At 33.7% G+C, this 19,199-nt stretch overlaps 1 protein-coding gene across 1 annotated transcript in view; it reads left to right on the top strand.

The window, feature by feature from the left end:
* LOC118746862 (GATA zinc finger domain-containing protein 7-like) overlaps positions 1-19,199 on the top strand; it is a 308,819-nt gene that overhangs the window by 281,804 nt on the left and 7,816 nt on the right. Inside the window, exons 3-5 of the mRNA XM_036480823.1 lie at positions 4,329-4,443; positions 9,165-9,387; positions 12,116-12,293. Coding sequence (XP_036336716.1) covers positions 4,329-4,443; positions 9,165-9,387; positions 12,116-12,293 — 516 coding nt within the window. The remainder of the gene's footprint in view (positions 1-4,328; positions 4,444-9,164; positions 9,388-12,115; positions 12,294-19,199) is intronic.

Raw genomic sequence — 19,199 nt, 5'->3', positions numbered from 1 at the left:
TTTTTCTGAAATACATTTGCGCTTTTCTGAAATACATTTGAGGTTTTATGAAATACGTTTGGCCTTTTCTGAAATACATTTGCGTTTTTCTGAAATACTGTTGGAAAAGGTGTAGAAACATTTCTGCATCAAAGAGAAATTTTCGAAAAAATGTTGCTAACGTTTTTCCCCATTAGAGTTCGATGTGCAAACAAAAATGTTAATATCAATAGTATATTTCAAAAGATAATTACATTATGCAGTAAGAAATAATTTTCCACGAAATATAAGATGACTTGACAAACAAAAAAAAAAAACAAACAGTCTCAGTAAATATGAAATTCTTCTGAATTTCAAATAAGTTAGTTTTAAACTTTTGTTGCGATTTAATGACTTCGCCAAAATCACATTGTGCCAGTGTAAAAAGCGAATTGCTCAGTGATTACATAAATACGTACTTTGTTTCATTCAGCAGAAGTAGGTCACTCATACGCCCCTCCGAACACTTGGTGCGTTTTCATACATACGATACATACATAAATGCAATTTGTACATTTGTACATACATACAAACATTATACAATACATTTATATTGCCAAATATATACATATACACTTGCGTATACACATACACGTAAATGCTCGAGGAATTTTTTAACAAAAAGATTATTCTTTAAATGGGAATGACATCAAAAGAATTGTTAAGCATGTGTATCATATGCATTTTTACTATATTACACTGAATACACAAATATACTAATGTGTGTATGTATGTATATAATACTCATGCACACATAGATATACCCTCAGGCATACATATGTACAAATGACCGAATGGCATAATGTTGCGTATACGCAATGTCGTCCGTTTGAGCATCAGTCCCTATGTGTGCTTTGAAAAAAATCTTTCGAAATTGAGTTTAACACATGCATATGTATCAAATGACCAACAATTGCAATGTGCAGAAGTTCAGAAAAATGTTTGGCCTTTGTAGAAGTGCTGCTGGAAAAACAAGAAATGTATTTTAAAATGCATGAAAAGCAAAATGTAGAAAATTGAGTTGAGTCACATGTCGTTTTTACTAAAATATTTTGTGTAATTTAAAATTTGTTCAAAGACAATTGTATATCTAACATACAAGAAAACTAGATTTTGCTATTTTGAAAATAGTAGTTGTGATATCAACAATGGTTAAGCAAACTTCTAAGTACTGAATTACTTGTACTGAAAGTAATACGAGTCTTGTTCAATTTGTTAAGATATTTTGGAAAATAATTCTATGCAGGATTTTTGACTTAATTGTATACAATAATGTAATAATTTAAGGGCATTAAGGAGATTATAATGGTTAAAACCTTATATGTTCCTCAGTATTCTGCTTCAATATTGATTTTATAAATTTGAAGTTAAACTCCAGAAAGTTTGCCCTGGTTTAATTATAAAGTTTCAAATATGAAAGCAGATGTTATGTACGGCGTAAGTCTATCGCTGTTCAAAAATTATCTGGGAATTGACCGTTGAGCTAAGTCAGTGGTGTAAAGATATTATGCACCAAATATTGCCAGCGATGAAACTCAATATTGGCTAAGTTTTTCTCAAATACTGCGGTTTAGTTTTGGAAGTCTACCGGGCACTAAAGTTTTCTTCTATTTACATAGCTGATCAAAATGTGGAAAAAGTCGATAGTTCTTTGAAGCATTAAACCACGTTTTGCTGACTATATGTTTTAGATTAATTATGTCGCTTGACCCTTTATTAAATAAAAGATTACTCAAATGAGTCAACATTTTTATTACTTATTTTAGTTTTTACTCTTTAGATAGATGACAACTCAGTTAAAAATACATATTTCTGAATGAAAGATTTTTTTAATGCCTCTCGTTTGACACCAATATTGTATTTATCTTATCAATTTAATTTGATCAAATTTTTAAAATAGGTGGCAACCCACTTCAAAAATATTTTCGAATGAGAACTTTTTTACACCTCTTTATTTTCATACCCATATTGTAATATGTTGTTTATCTTATCTATTTATTCAATTACATTTTTTAAATAGGCGGAAATCCTTCTCAAAAATATTTTAGACTGTAATCCTTCTTAAAGTTCCTTTGTTTGATATCCTTATAGTAATATTTAATTTTCTTTAACATTTTTTCAAATACATTCAAATTTTCAAACAGGTGGTAACCCTCCTAAAAAAATTTTCTGCTGTCAGCCTTTTTAAACCTCTGTTGTTTGATATACACAAGGCGATATTTAATTTATCAGAACAACTTAATTAAATTTAATTTTTGAAAGAGGGGACAACCCTCCTCGAGAGTATCTTCGGCTGTAAGCCTTCTTAAATTTTTTTATTTTGACACCCATTCTTACTTAATTGAAATTTTTAAACTGTTGGCAACTCTACAAGTTGTTTTTCTTTTGATACCGTCCATTATAGCCAACAAACAAAAAAAAACATATTCAAATCGCTCAAGACGCTTTCTAGCTTAGCGTGCCGAACAACCGAACTTGAAATTTGTATATTAGGGGATCCTTAAATGTTGGAAGGAAATTTTTACATCAGATTTCCTAAGCCCCTACTCCTACGTCGATGCTCCTATAGTCGAAAATATCAAATATAAATTTTAGCCCCGATTGGAGTCGGTTAAGACACAGGGGTCGAAGTTCAAAGTGCCTTATGGAAACGTCTTAGCCAACTGCAACCGGGACCAAAATTTATATCTGATGCATTTCTTCAACTGTAGTAGCATAGAGGCATCTGGCCTTGACCCCTTTGATCCCTCTGTCACACGCTTTAACCGACTCCAATCGGGACCAAAATTATACTTAATATCTGTAACCGTGTTTTTACCTAAAGAGAGGGTGATACTGAAAAAACCGTTCATTTCGTTTTCAATGACCACCCTAATGTATATAGATACATATAATGTCCCATAACCTCCAAGTGATTTGACCGATTGCAATAAAATATATATATATATTTGACTATATTACTTTTGTTTATTTAATATATTACATTATGTAATAAATTGCATATAAATAAGCATTACAAAAAATTTAAAAAAATTCATCCAATTTTCAACAAAATTTCAAACTTTTTATTCAGAATTTTCAGAAAAATTTTATGTTTGTATTTTTATATCCCATTAAATTATAGTAGGAGGAAGTGAAAGTTTCATCGGGCTAAAAAATACAGTTGAATTTTTTTTTGCCGAAATTATTGCGGTTTTCTTCCGTATAAAAATAAATTGTATTTTTTCGTTTCATGGAAACAAATGCGAAAAAAATTAAAAAAAATCAAAGGTAATGTTTAGCCTCTTGAAACTTGCACTTCATCTTACTAAAATTTAATGGGTTATAAAACTGCGTACCTAAAATTTTTCTAAAAATCTGAGTAAAAAGTATGAAAGTATGATATCACATTTCTCAATTTACAGCGCATAGTGCATTATTTAACGGGATTACTTCTAATTTCGATTAATACCTTCGACCCGTTCGCCCTTTTCGCCGAAATTTTCTCTCTGCTTTGCTAAACATTTTCCACCATACAACTTCATTGAAATCCATTCATATGAATGTATCGAAAAGTTGGTAAAACTTTTCAAATTTAAACAATCATATTCAAATACAGCAATAAAACATAATAATAATAGCTTTTACAGCATTTAGAATTTTTCGCTGCAAATGACTTGCCACCACATAACTACTACATTCATGTGTTATCTTTGAAAGTATCCACTTAGTTGCAATTATTCTGTTCCGGCTGCATTTGCAAGGTGTGAACATAAGTATTTATAAGTTAAACTTTTCAAATAAATACTCTATATATATATGCATTCGGCATTCGCATGAAACCACTTTTGAACTGCAGCCAGTTGAGCGTCAAAAAAACTTTCTGCAATAAATGCGCATATTATATAGTATTTTCCTTCCGACTTACCACACATAAAAATGCATAAACTTTCATTTTAGTTGAAATAAATGGGAATTTGGTAATACTACTCGCACTAGTATGTCATATTATACAATTGTACATACATACATATATTTTTATAGAGCCAAATGTGAACAAGCGTATGCGTGCTCGTTTCATCTCACCCACAGATCTACACACACACACACCCACACACAAAATCTTTGACTCACTCAACTTGCACTAATACTCGTATCAAATAATCAACATACTTTGTTGTCTATTTTCATTGTAATTTGCTGCCATTTGACACAAACGCTACGAACTCAACAACTCGATTTGCACCTGCCGCATGATACCGATTGCCGCCGCCAACTATGAAAACTACTCATGCATGTGCATGCATATGTATGTATGTATGTGAGCGCAGATATGGACCACACTTTGAGGATGTGCAACGCGTGGGACAGCCAACAAATATGACAGTGCAGGCGGGTAGCAGCATACATTTGAATTGCAGAATATCGCTGCTGCAAGATAAGACTGTAAGTTGTTCAAGTAGAAATAAGTGCAAGTATGTATAAGTTTTGAAAAAAAAAAATATCAAAACCGTGATAAAAAAGTACTAAAAACTCATAGAAGTATACCATAGAGCTCACAAAATCGGTACACGAAAAAAAAAAAATAACGAGCAAACAAAAATTAAAGAACTTTCACCCGAAAAGTATGAAGTTGCCAATATTTGCCATGCGTGCATTGATTGCGCTCCCCTTGCGACTCTCCGCACCTAACAGCTGCTGTGTGCAATTTGTGCTTGCCATACACAATTGCATTATAGTGCCACCGCTGCAACAGCTGCCCCTTGCCTCTCGTAAAGAAATAGTTGAATGCGTGCCAGGCAGGTAGCACTCAAAGTCTTTTCAAGTTGTAAGCCACATAAATGAATGAAATTCACAACTGTTTTTTCTGCGCATTCCTTTTATATTTTCCAACGTTTTTTTTTTTTTTTTTTTTTTGTTGGAGCATAATTGAGGGTCCCCAGTGGCAGGCAGTCAAAGTGATGGCAGCATGAACACAGCAAAGTTTTTCTTGCCACAAATATTTTACTTTTTGAATACCCTCTTAACTGCTCTTGCTCGCCCATACTTCTCTCCCGCTCTCTTGGCTCACAATCAGCAATAACTCGTTGGAAAATGATGCAATAAAGACTCATTTCGTTGTTACACGGTGATTTAAATTCGACGGAAGAAGTTGTGGCAAGTTTGAGAAGCAGCTTAATTCTATTGTTATGGTATTTTAAGCCCGCAATCTTCACGTGTTTTATTCTCAATTTTTTTTCTTTGTATCAGCGCTGCGCTCATTCACAGTATTAATCGCTTTAATAATAATAATAATAATAAAATGTTTGCATATAATGAAGTCATCAAATTGTTTTATTGGTACAGTTGAATTAGCATTGTTGATAATGTTATGGAGGCTTAAATTAGACAGATCTTACAAGGATGTGAGACGTTTCGGCTCTTGCAATTTCCGCAGCCATTTTGGGCCATGACAGCCTCCTTGTGACGTGAGGGCCAAACAGCCAAGCCCAGAAACAACCGCTCTAGTCGTAAACGACAGGTTTAGGTTTTCCGAATACTATCTGCCGGCTCTCGATGGTAGATAATTGCGGAAGTGCCTGTGAATATATATTTCAGGCACTAATGCCTAAGATTAGAAAATAAGTTTGTAATAATATTGAGCGAAAATTCTCATTACCCATGTTGGCTAGTTGGCTGGTTTAAGTGGATTGTCACCCTGGTGACTAGCAATTAGAGGGAACTACACTCTGAAATATTATGCAGGAATGGTTTGCCGAGTGTCTTTATCCTCTGCCTTGCGAGGGATAGACACTCGCTTAGCAAGTTTTTGACTGTCTCTTTTGAGCCCGGGTCATCGCAACTGCGGCAAAACTTATTAAAGGGCAGTCCTATCTTTTCAGGATGCACCCCAGCGGGCCAGTGCCCTGTGCACACTGCAGTAAGTTTATAGGCATCTGGTTTGCTCATTCCTAAGAGAGCTTTGGTTTTAAATAAGTGTGTCGTAGGATATCGAGAACTGGCCGGTAATCCTTCGACTGATAAATTTCGGTAATTTTTGTCTTCATCTCCCTGAGCGAGGCGCCAATGCCCACCGCGAAGGACACATTCAGTGCGGAGCCGCTCCTTGCTAGTTCATCCGCTGCCTCATTTCCGTAGATGCCCCTGTGTTCCGGGACCCATATTAGGGTAATCTCGTATTGATCAGAAATGTAAGCCAGCTCTCTCCTACATTCATCCACTAGTTGGGATATAACAGAAGTAGAAGAAAGTGTCTGAATAGCCGCTTGGCTATCCGAGAGGATGTTCACCTGCGTTCCCGCGGGTACATTCTCTTTGATGTACCTTACAGCCTCCTTAATATCAAACGTTTCGGCCTGGAAAACGCTTGCATAGTCTGGTAGGCGTAAGGATAACTTTAGGTTATATTTCTCAATCAAAACCTCCTGCACCAACTCCGCATTCCATCTTTGACCCATCCGTAAAGACAGTTAGGCCCTGCCAAACCCGAAATTTTCCTGATTCCAGTCACTGCGGCTTGGAAATTTCGTGCGGGGTTTATAGTGAAACCAGGTTTTCGACAGGATGTAGTCAGTTGGCAGCGCTTTAATTTCAGACGGTATTGCGTCTAGGATGGAACCGAGCCCGAATGGCACGTTTTGCACTCCACTGCATCCTTCTAGTCCGCGGCGACCACACGGGCGCTGCTTAATTTAGAACTGTCCGGCCAATCTTCTTGTATGTTGCCAACAACCTTTGTCTTGTGACTTGATGGCCTACTTACGGCTCCCCGAGTATTTTTCGATTATTCAGTGTATTGTCTGACCTCTTTCGTTCAAGTTCAAAAAAGGGCTGCCGACGATTTTGTATGGGAGAAGATTAGGCTCTTTGCAGTTAAGGAGTGCGAAAGTTTGGAAAGGTAATCGTTTACTTTTGATCTCAGGTTGCAAGTCGAACGAATAGAATAAAATGACTTAGACTTAAAGATAATATCAAAATATGATATTGACAGCTGATGCTTCTTTGGTTGAAACCTAGGTGGCTGGCAGTGCTGCCACGATATCTCCACTCAAGCGCCACCTATCGGAAAAAATTTCAAACAAAATATTTGTTTTGCGGAGCTAATACATGCTCGGAATTTGAATACAATTGGAATGTAAATACGGTGTTTTTAAGATATCTAGACTCCAGCGACACCCATCGTAACCATTTTCGAATAAAATATTTCCTGTTACGTTGCTAACACAAGCTCGGAATTTAAATTAAACTTAGGTGTATATACGGTTTTTAAAAGTATTTCTCCTCTAGCGCCAACTACCGGATTTTCATTTGGTTCTATGCACAAAAGACACCAGTGCAAACATAGCTGAGTAATAATATAAGAAAATTTATGTGTCCCACGATTTTAGTTTTTAGGCTGATCTAGCCCATAGACTGATGCGGAGAGTGCTGTATTCATTACTACCTAGAACCTATCTAATTATTTTTTTAGCTTTTAGTACATTGTCTACAATATTACTATCTTTCTTTTCAGTCAGTTCTTTTAACTTAAAATTTGTTTTTTCTTATTTTATTTATGGATTTACTTCCATTATGTCGTCCATTAGTGATTGAAATAGCATAGTAACTGAAATTGCCACATCTTTGGCGTAGGTTCCACTTTCACTCCCCACTGACTGAGCTGAGTAGTAATAAGTTGATGGTGGTAAGCCATAAAGGAGGCGAGATCACTACGCCTTACTAACGTTCCTCTTTACTATGCGGCTTCCCGGTCTTGCTGAAGTCATTTTGCTGTGCAGCGTCACCATTAACCATGAGACCATTCGGCACCAAAGCTCCTCCCAGAACTTGTGGATACCTTCTAGACCAAAAGTGTTATTAGCTGCTTCTATGTCAGGGAAGGCCACTAGAGTTTTATAATTGAGGAAATCCAGAGCATAGCAGTGTTCTTTGTCTCATTTCGTTTTATATTTCTTCAAAATATCTTAGTGCAGTCTTCTAGAGATTTTTACCAGCTGAACACTTCCATAGCTTTTTTTTTCTTAGTAGAAATGGCACTCGATTTTAAGTTACACAAAAACCAAACGAAGAAGCGCCCAAACAATGGGTCTTACAACATAGGATATGCATAGATTATAGTAATATTTGCAGAAGTTTTAGAAACGACTATGGACGGGAAAGTGGTGAGCACTTCCTCTTCAAATAAATAGTTTTACTTAGCAACAAAACCACAGCTTTGGGAGAGTTTCTGCGCAACTCTCTACAAGGCCTGATCAGATAAAATTAAAACGAAGTCCTCAATTTAATAAATCACACTCACTCAAGCTCTCTGATATTAAAGCGACACTAAGTTGCGCCTAGGCCTTGGAATATTTATTTATAAGTAAACTTTCATTAAACATCACCAAGATAAACGTTGCTTATAACTAAACTCATTGAAGCAAAAGGGAACGTGGCCTTCAAGAACTTTTTGTTCATTGACGTAACCACCTGTATGCAAGGACTGCGTTCAACATTTACATATACATCTATGTATATGTATATATTCAAGTATGCAAGGATTTTAATAAATTTCAGTCTCCATGCAATTTGAGAAGAAGAATTGCCACTAGTACCTACACAAGTGCAAACATCTTGGTGAACATTTCCGCAATACTAGTTGAATAAGTGTATCACCTTTACTTACGTACATATGTATGTACAGGTTGGTGGGTGTTCATGGCACTTTTATTTTGCACTCCATTGCACTTCAACTGAAGCTCGCAGGCTAAAATATGCGCTTCATTTTTCTACTCTTCTTTGTAACTTCTCAATTATGCATGCGACAACAAAGCTCTGCAGCAGCGGCAGCAGCGCTACAATAAATGAAAAGAAAGTACGCTAGGTGTTGTTGTAGTAATGAAATACCATATTAAAAGCACTACACTACACTACACGTAACAGAGTTAGTGATGATGATGAAGTAGAAATGTACCCGCCAGCACGCAAACGCGTGGTTGAGCAACCAATGCACACATTCATGGCCAAGTCTGCAGGTACATAGTAGCTGCATTAAGTACTTCATATATAGTATATTTTTTATACATAATATTAACTATCATTGCACCCACTATCACAAGCTCTTCCATTTTTATGAATATTAAACTAATATCCTGTTTTTTATACTTTACTCTCCCTATGCTGCCTAGGTGTCCTGGGTGCGTCGCAATGCACAGGGCGAAAATGCATTGGATTTGCTGACGGTCGGTCTGCACACCTACACCGGTGACAAACGCTATAAAATGGAGTTTCAATATCCGAATAATTGGCGCCTGAAAATAACGAATGTAAAAAAGGACGATGAAGCGATGTATGAGTGTCAGATATCGACACATCCGCCGCGAGTGATACAAATTAATCTGTTCGTTAATGGTGAGTATGGATGACGTGTAGAGCGTGGCGCGTGGCTAAGTGAACGCAGTGCTTTCCTGTGGCTCAACGCAATCATAAAGTGATAATGTAATGAGCTGATGATGTGGCATTACATTGTTACTTGATGTGATGTGCGACATGATAAGAGAAAATTGTATGTATGGTGGTAGGACATAATTCGTTACAGTAAAGGGACTGAATGCAAAAAGGTTTAATTTTTAGGATATTACTAGCAAGCCCGTCAGACGTTGTTCCTTCCTAAAATTAACTACCTATTGAACTGTGCAACGAAAGTAATATCATTCCCAGTTTAAAACCTTCTGCTTGATTGTCGGCATATATCCGCCGATTTCACAGCTGCATTAAAAACATTTAGTGGTCGCTGATTAGGAATCTGAAGATTTTAGACATTTTTTTTAAATAATAAGTTACTTAAAATTAAATTAAATCGATTTTTTTTTCTTTTTTAAAAAATATAATCTAGAAATCTCAAGAAAAAACATAGGTATCTAAAATTTAAGCGAAATTAAAAAAAAAAATCTTCACAACCAAAAAAAATTTCAATTGAAAACAAAATAAATAAAGAAAAAAAAATTCGAAAAATTAAATTAAATTAAATTAAATAATATAAACATATTTTTCTTTCCAAAGCAATATAATCTAAAAACTAAATTAAATTAAAAAAAAAATAATCACATTTTTCATTATAAAGCAATAAAATCTAAAAATTAGATTAAAAAGAAAATAAATAAAGGTTTAAAAAGGTTCCAAAAATTAATTGTAATTAGAAAAATATAAATTTATTTTTCCTGAACAACAATAACAATAAAAAAAGATCTTAAAATTAAAAGAAAATTAAATAAAAAAAAATTGTAAGATAAAATAAGTTTCTAAAAACTAAATGAAACTTAGATAAAATATTTTACTTTTTAAACTAACATATTTTAAACACTACCTAAAAATTTAATCAAACAATGGAATTAAAAATAAGGAAGAGTATACCATTAAAACCTATAAATTAAATTAAAAAGAAAATAAATTAACATAAAAAAATTGGCATTTATTGTTTAGAGAAGAAAAAATTGTGTATCTGTGCTTTTAGTTTTTTAGCCATTGATAAAATGTTTTTTTTTTTGGTTTTTTCCACATTTTTCTTAAGATTTTATCAGAAGTTTTTTTGGAATTTGTTCGGACTTTTTTCTAGAGGTTCGAAGAATTTCAAGAATTTTTTCAAGACTTTTTAGGACTGAGATTTTTTCAGAAATTTATTTCGAGTTTTTTTATATATCCGGGAGGTCAGGATAGGGTCTTTCTACATATATACATATGTATATCAAGGTAACGACATATCGCTCATTTACTTCAATAGTGACATAATCCAAAAAATATAAATTTTGAGTTGAGTATGTAGAAATTACCGCCACCTCTTTTTCTATGTTGTGTAAAAATTAATTTCAAAGCTGCACCGATTACCAGTATCTCATTAGAACAAAATATGCATTCATTTTCACTATGGGAGTATATGTATGTAAATTCAAAACTTTAAAGCCGTTTTTCTCCAGTTTCGCTATTCTGAGTTATCACTGCATTGAAGTAAATTACTAAATTAATGTACATATCACATATAAGTAGAAAATGCTTTATTAGGAGTTATTTAGGATTTTTCGGAATTTTTACTCTAGGTTTTACGAAATTGAGGAGTTTTTTCGAGACCTTTAAGAACGCTTCGACATTTTTTTTAGAACTATAGTTGGTTTTTTTTCATTCATGTATTTCTTCGGTACTTTTCGGAAATTTTCAGCATTTGTTCCTGGATAAAAAAAGTTTGTATGAATATTTTCGGAATTTTCGGGATTTTTTCAGATACTTTTCGTGGTGCATTTTCACGAGTTTCTTTGATATTTATTTTTAGTTTTTTTTAATTTCTTCGGGACTTTTCCGAACTTTTTCGAGATTTTCGCGTTTTTTCGGCATTTTCGAACTAACGGACTTATCCGCACCTACCATAAATTATTATTTTTTTTTAATGCACGTAATTCCGTTTCCTCCACTGTATAGGCTTGTGGGTGTGTGTGGGTGCTGATAACTCAAAGTAATACGAGTAAGTGGTAAATGTTGATAAGTGCCACGACAACACAACGCAGCATGTCATTAAATCGGATAGTGTTGACGCTTTTCTCTGCTTGTTCCTGCCGCTGTGGTGGTTGTTGCTGTTGATCTTTTTTTTGTTGAACGATGACTATTACTTTTGCTGAATTGAATGATTTAAACGATTCTGGTGTGCATGTAAGTGCGCTCACGCTGATAAATATGCGATTTAATGGCATGAGTTACATACGAGTATATACATCATAAGTTACATAAACAACCACATGTTTCCAAAAAAAAAATATATGTATACAAATATTTAAGTGCAATTGCGCTTTATGCTCTCGCCCTCACTTACAACCATAAAGAATTTTTTGCATTTTACATACAAATTTATTTACACCCGCAACAAAGTGATTTAGGAAAGTGTGTAAGGGGGCTGCCAGTTGCAAATCGAGTGTGCTGTGTAGGGTATACATACATATGTATAACTATTAACGATTCTATACTTACTTGTAAACACATTTGATTACATCACTTTGTACTTACTTTTATTTCATGTTTGCTTTATTTTTTCTTCTTTCTCTTTTTCTATTTTTTTTTTGTGTCCACATATTTTCCGCATCCGCAAATCCCTTAGCACCCAAAGTGATGATTGTTGACGAGTTCGGTGATCCACTACAGGAAAAATATTACGAAATCGATTCAACGTTGCAGCTGTCATGTGTCGTCCGCAATGTCGCCATGGCCACATCGGTCGTGTTCTGGAAGCATGGCGATGATATACTCAACTATGATGTGACGCGCGGCGGTATCAGGTATGTACAAACAAACATACATGCGAACAAACATTTGTAAATACATTAGGATGCGTTGCCACAAATAAGGAAAAACTGCATTCCAACGGAATTATATAATTTATTATATTTTAAGACCTCCGTCAAAATTTTTAAATTTATGTGAGCTAGACGGATTTGAAAACACCGTGCGGCGGTAAATTTTACACACAAAAAAAATTATATTTTCGCGAAACCATGCGCCAAATATAGCAAAACTACGTTTTAAGTTTTTCTCTCTGACGCCAGGGTATTTTTGAAGGACTTTGAAATTTGAAAAATATAATTATTTCAAAAAATTATTAAAAAATTTCAAGGCAATATAGCAAAACATTATGTCTATCAAATGAAAGAGAAAATTCTGCAGAATTAAGGCCGATTAAATTTTTTGGTTTATAAGGACGATTAGTTACTGAAAATGTCCTTTGCACATTTTATCATTGAACATCATCAAAATTTTACAATAATTAAAAAATTATATTTTAAGAACTAATATGCAATCGACCACATCCCCGTCCTTATAACTTTGTTCACTTAAAAAAAATAAAACTAATTAAAATGACATTCTCAATACCTATACGTCCTTGTGAACCAAAAAATTTTATTTTTTTAATTCTACAGAATTTTCTCTTTCATTTGCTGCCCATACTGTTTTTCTACATTGGAACGAATTTTTTAAATGATTTTTGTAATTAATAATATCTTTGAAACTACAAAGTCCTTTTAAAAAATCCTTACGTCAGAGAGAAAAACTGAAGACGCCGTTTAATTATATTTGGCACACAGTTTCGTGGCTATATATTAAGTGCTTCATGAGTTTAGATTTTTTTTGTTTTGTGTTTGTCGCACGGTGAAATACCTCCGAAAATCTCAGTACATATTTTCATCCATTTGATTTTATTGATAGAATTTTTAAACAATTTTATGCAGACCTCATACGCTTAAGCTCCTCTATGATTTGAGCTGATTTTTTAGAAAAAATATTTTTAAAAACAATTTTTTTTTAACTCGATTTTTGAAGATATTTTCAAATAGTTCCAGCTCAGCTGAGACATGCAATTTAAAAATCAAAAATAACTGTAATTTTCAATTATTTAGATAAAAATCAAAAATAATTGTTATTTTGGATTTATAAAATAAAAGTCAGAAATAACGATTATTTAAGGAGTAGGTAATTAAATAAAAGTAGAAAAATAATTGTTAAAGAGCGATTGTTTTAATAAAAGCTGTAACTGTTACGGTCCCTGTTTGGCAGAAGTCCTAAAATATAATGAACTGTATATTTCCGTTGGAAAAAAGTGAGCTTTTTTTTATTTGTATAGAGAATGATGCACCCTAATGTACATATGCACATACTGCATAGAGAACATGTGCAGTTGTTTGAGAGAAATGCATATCCTACGTGCATCCTGTGTATTTTACTTCTTCCCCTTGCCGCACACACTTCCCTACCTGTCTGTCTCAGCTGTTGTCTGCCATGTGCAATGTTTTATACTTATTTCATATCACTCTTGGGTGTACCACTGGTGGCTCAACAACATTTTATTATTAAAATTAAAATTTACAAAGCACGTCTTAATGAGATGAGTTGTGTACACCAATGTGTGTACATACATACATATGTGCGCCACACAGAGAGAGAGAGAGATTGAATGAATGAAAGTGTCATGTGAGATTGTTTTTGTTGCCCTTTGCTTTAGTTTTCTGCTGGATTTGAGTTTAAAATGTCACAGAAAACACACATATCTACATACATACATACATATATACATATATCGTGATGCATGCACACTTTATATCAGTCCTTGCCATTTCGCCTGCACACAAACTCCATTAAATTACAAGCCCTGGCATTTATTTACATACTTACTACTATGTACATATGTTTACTTACAGTCTTTCATTTGCATGTACATATGTAAGTACATATTTACTTAACACACTGCATTTTAATTTTCTCGTTTAAAGTCAAAAATAAAAATATGAAAAGAGAATCAACCATAAGCCGCCGCCCGCCCGCTGCTTGATTGCAGACGCCAACAAATTACCACCGTGTAATAAGTTATTCAGGAAGAACAAAAAGGGCACTTAAACTTACTTTGTTTTTCTTGTTGAAGTGGAAACAGTTAAGAAGCAGTAAATATGCGTATTCTTAATATTATTCTTATCAAGAGCGATTAAGCGGACGTTGACTTACAGCTTACCGAATGCGGTTGAAAAGAAATTTATCACACATGTGTAGGTCGTGGACGAAGTAGCACTCACTAGAGAGATGCTTCTTCTTATATTTTGGTAAAATTTTTATGACATTTGATCAAAAACTGTTTCCCATGCACACTAACCCGCGAAAATCCGGTTTAGTGAGAGAGGTTAGCATAGGGTTGCTATAAGCCTGAACCCATCGACCAGGACACCTATCATCCAAATCAAACATTCAGAATTCAATCAATATATTCCTCATAAGTACAGTTGCTTTGGTTTTGGGATTGCATTATTTTGAAGAAATGTCTGATATTATAAGCAATGTATGTATGAAAAACTGTGACGTAACTTGGAAAAATATGTAGCGCCTTTAACGTGGTCTTCAATGCTTGCCTTACCAGCTTTATCGAATTTCTACATGTCCTACAATGCGCTCTATGAACATTTTTTCCATTTTGTATATGCATAATAGAAAGATGCCTCCTAGAAAAGGTTTTCCAATTTAGCAATTTACGCGAATGTACTTAAGTATTAGTATGTTTATATTATTTAGTTCTCAGTAAAACATATTTGTTATCACCCTTAAATAAATTCTTCAAAGAAGGGTGATTTTTATGTATTAAAAGATCATCTTTAAAAGCACATCTCCAAAAGGCCTGCTGCAGTACGTCTTACAAAAGCTGGGGCGTATGTATGACCACTCAGCCGTGTACCTGTTCAGGAACTTGCACCTTTTTAGCATTTGCCTGAAAATAAAAACATTAAGTAGGTTAATTCACCAGATATTGTTCAACATGTTAGAAAAAACGATTACTGATAACATAAAGCTTAACATTTTTTCATAGAAAAAATTTGTCAAAAATTAAATGTGTTACCGTAAAATTTTACTGACTACTGAAAAATAGCAGTAAGCAGCAGAAAGCAAAAATAATAATATACATAGTATATACGTACTTATTACAAATCATCACCTTATAACCGAGGAAATTAGCACACCTGGCAAACAGCAATCAAGCCACAAATTCTTCTTTGATGAGGAGTTCTCTTCATGTATCAGTAATTTTGAAAAATTCTTCACTAAAAAGAGTCTTAACACCATTTATTTCTTTATTCACCGACAAATCTGGGGTGCTACTTGAAGTTTGATATATGTTATTTATTATTTTTAAGACCGTTTGAACCACTTGGAAGTTTCTGATTATTGGCACTTGTAATATCACAGTTTAAATTGTTGAAAAATTTATTACCAAGGCATATTAAACAAGGTAGAAGTGATTTTGACATTTCTCTCTTTTGAACACCGACTATAATGTCAAATGATGAATAACTTTTAACCCTTTTTAAGTTGGCATTTTCTAATTTTCATTAAAAATTCAATTGTGTGCTTTGAGATAGTTTTGAATTGTGTGATTTTTTTTGTTTTTGGACCACATGCATTTATAGATACATACATATACAAAAATGAAAAGGAGCAGGAACTATATATATATATATAGGATATACATACGTATGTAGAAGAAAACATTAAATCGTTTAAACGCGCAAAAACATTGGGCAAATAGAAACAAAAAAATGTTTAACTTGGCTTCATAAAACATTTATTTCGTTTAATTACGTGGTTTCCTTTATGAGGTATTCTTTTCTGTCCATATGTATATGTGCATATAAGATGCGAATGCAGCTAAAATTCTTTGAAGGTAGTATTTAAGTAATCCTTAAAATTAGTATACGTACGTACATATGTATGTATTTATGCTGATGCATTTCCATGGTGAAATTCTAAACAGGTGAAGTAATAAAAAAGCTTTCTAAAAGACTGAAAAAATTTGGTCTGACAGTTTTTAAGTAAATGAGCGATATATAATATATTTATACATTTTCATATACATATCGTTACTTCATTATAGAAAGGCCCTAACTTAACGAATCCCCACTTCGAAAGCAATTTGAAAGTTTAATAAAACGTCGAGTTTTCTGGTTCCGTTTTTAGTCGAAACGCTTATTTTTTTGAAACATAATATTTGGTCGAATGCTTAGTATTTGCTTTTCCTATACTATTATATGGATTGTAAGTTATCTGACCGCTTTAGGATGAATCTTAGGTGCAAATAAAAGTGCGTTAGGGCCTTGTCTGTTTGCATGCACTTTGCCTACTCTTATTGTGGATAAAATAGAAGATAACGATTTACAGTTGACCAGGTAGATACAATAAGGACTAAAATTGAGATGTGCCCTTCTTGCGTAAAATGGCTTAATAGAAGGAGCAGTCCTTCCTATATGTTTCCTCAGAATATTTATTTGATATTTCTCAAAATTACTTCGAAACATCCAAATGTGTAAAATTTAAATGTGCCTTTCTTGCATAAGTAAAACATAATTTAATGAGCGAACTCTATTATTTAGAAGTAACATACGAAATTAGCGGGTATTTATTTAGACAGTAAAAAAAAATTATTAAAAATCAACCTGATTTTGCGGCCGCTGGAAACTTACGCTTTATTATAGTAAAATGGGCTATAAAAAAGCATCTTCAAAAAAACTTAAAAAAATTAAATTAAAAAGCTCAAAATTTTTATGAAAATTTGTTAAATTTTTCTAAACTCTGGTTAAAGCATGAACCATAGTTTTATGAACGAATAACAAGAAAATGTTTGCTTTAAAAACCAATTTACTCATTTCTGCTCCCCAATGTTCCAAATTCTCCACTGGAAACTCTAATCATGAATGCATTTGCCACAAAGCGGTGTGATATTACTGTTCTTCAGTATTTCCGCGGCTGTGCCCACCACCATTCCTAATGATACTGCTACATAGATGAAGACGAAGTCGAATACGAAGACGAATAGAAAAACGATTATGAAGTCTAATACGAACACGAATATGAAGGCATTACCATTACCACTCCCAATACCATTTCCACTAAATACCATTACGTTTACGAAGTCAAAAACTATTACGCAGCCGAGCAGGAAAACCAATATTAAAAGAGATAACATAAACAGATACCTTTTTCATTACCATTTCTATGTCCATTGCTATAATCAGTACCATTACCATTATCAATATAATTACCATATCCAACGACCATTAGCGAATCCAGTACCAATACCATTACCATTTCCACTTCCATTACCATTATCACTTCCATTACAATTACCATTAGCATTACCACTACTATTGTCAATATTCTTTCATGGTGGAATGTTTTCCCTGTAAAATTATCCATGTGGGAACCACTCCTGCGGTTTATTGTGAATTGTAGGCAGTTTTTGGCTTGCCAAAAGTCGTTGCTAAAAATTTGAGAGAGACCAAGAGAGGCGGTCATAACGGCTTAAATAAACAACTAAAACATTGACGTTATCAGTAATTTCTCGTACAGAAGAAATGCTTTCAAATCCAACACTAGCATCAATTTTGGTTACAAAAATTCTTTACATAATTCACTGTTGGCCGACGAATGTATGTACATATGTATATGGCCTCGTATGTCGGAAAATTAGAAGGCAAACGGCTTGCTGCTGCTATCACATTGATTTATTTTACTTAATAATCAGGCGAAAAATCAATTCAGGCCTTTTTCTCAATTTTCGGCAGTCATTGAAAGCTCGCAGCAGCTAATTCTGAAGAAATATCTACTTGGACTATTTCGAAAATCATCAGTCTTTTTGTGTTCATAATTAGCTGAAAAGGCAGGTGCTTATTAATTTCTTTAAAACTGAATGCTACCATCTCTCTCAGCCAGTTACGAAAGGGGGCTAATAAATTTGGGCCATTTATTCGTATGAATGAAAGCCATGCAATGTGGACTATAAAAGCAAACATAAAAGAGCATTTTTTACATAAGTACACACGTACGTAAATACACAGTTTATTTAGCGATCTAGAAAACTTTCACTATATGTTTTTTCCGGCATCATAAAAAGACTTCTAAGCACTTAAACTGCGTAAACTTTACATACTCGCATGAAAGTAGCAAACTCCTCAATATAAACGTTCCTTTTTAACTTGATATGAATAAGATATTATTTTGATTTCAAGTTGTATACATATGTACCATATTTAAAAGTTATCCTTTGAATTAACTTCTAATCTTCTGCCAAAGCTGAATGCTTTTTAGGCCTCTTATATTTTGGTATTTCCTTTCAAAATGTTTTGATACCACACATCGCTGTAGTTCTTTATGATATTTTTAAGCCCTTAAGCTAACTTGCTAATAAAAGCCGTAAATAAGATAAGTACGTCAATTACGTAGAAAAACGTGAATTCACTTTTTACAAGCGTCCAAGCACAAAAACACTATGCGTACAAGTGTTTCTATAGGCATGGTGTGCAACTAAATTCCTCTGTAGGAAAATATAACGGTTTTGGCCTGTTGACTTATAAAATAGCATGAAGTTTGGATCATCGCAGTGCAATATAGCAGAAAAAAATGGAAAAATTGGTAGGACAATTTACGCAGCTGATTTAAAAGTAAAGTTTAAAATTAGATTCGGCACAGATCAGACGAATCAATGATTCCAAGGTATTGCCAAAAACTACAATGCATTCCATGTCTGTTCGATCACCACTGTGAGGTTTGCGATATTCCTGAAAATTCCACTTAAAGGCATATGCGTAAATGGAAAAAGACGAACCACTCCATGCTTCCATCTTAGACAAATTTCGGGTGGAATATAGAAATTATGT

This window comes from Rhagoletis pomonella, unplaced genomic scaffold (genome assembly GCF_013731165.1).
Source record: "Rhagoletis pomonella isolate Grant_MI unplaced genomic scaffold, Rhpom_1.0 Rhpom_scaffold_00011, whole genome shotgun sequence".
NCBI classification, from domain to species: Eukaryota; Metazoa; Arthropoda; class Insecta; order Diptera; family Tephritidae; genus Rhagoletis; species Rhagoletis pomonella.
Note: the sequence above shows the minus strand (reverse complement) of the source record. Positions and strands in the feature narration are given on the sequence as shown.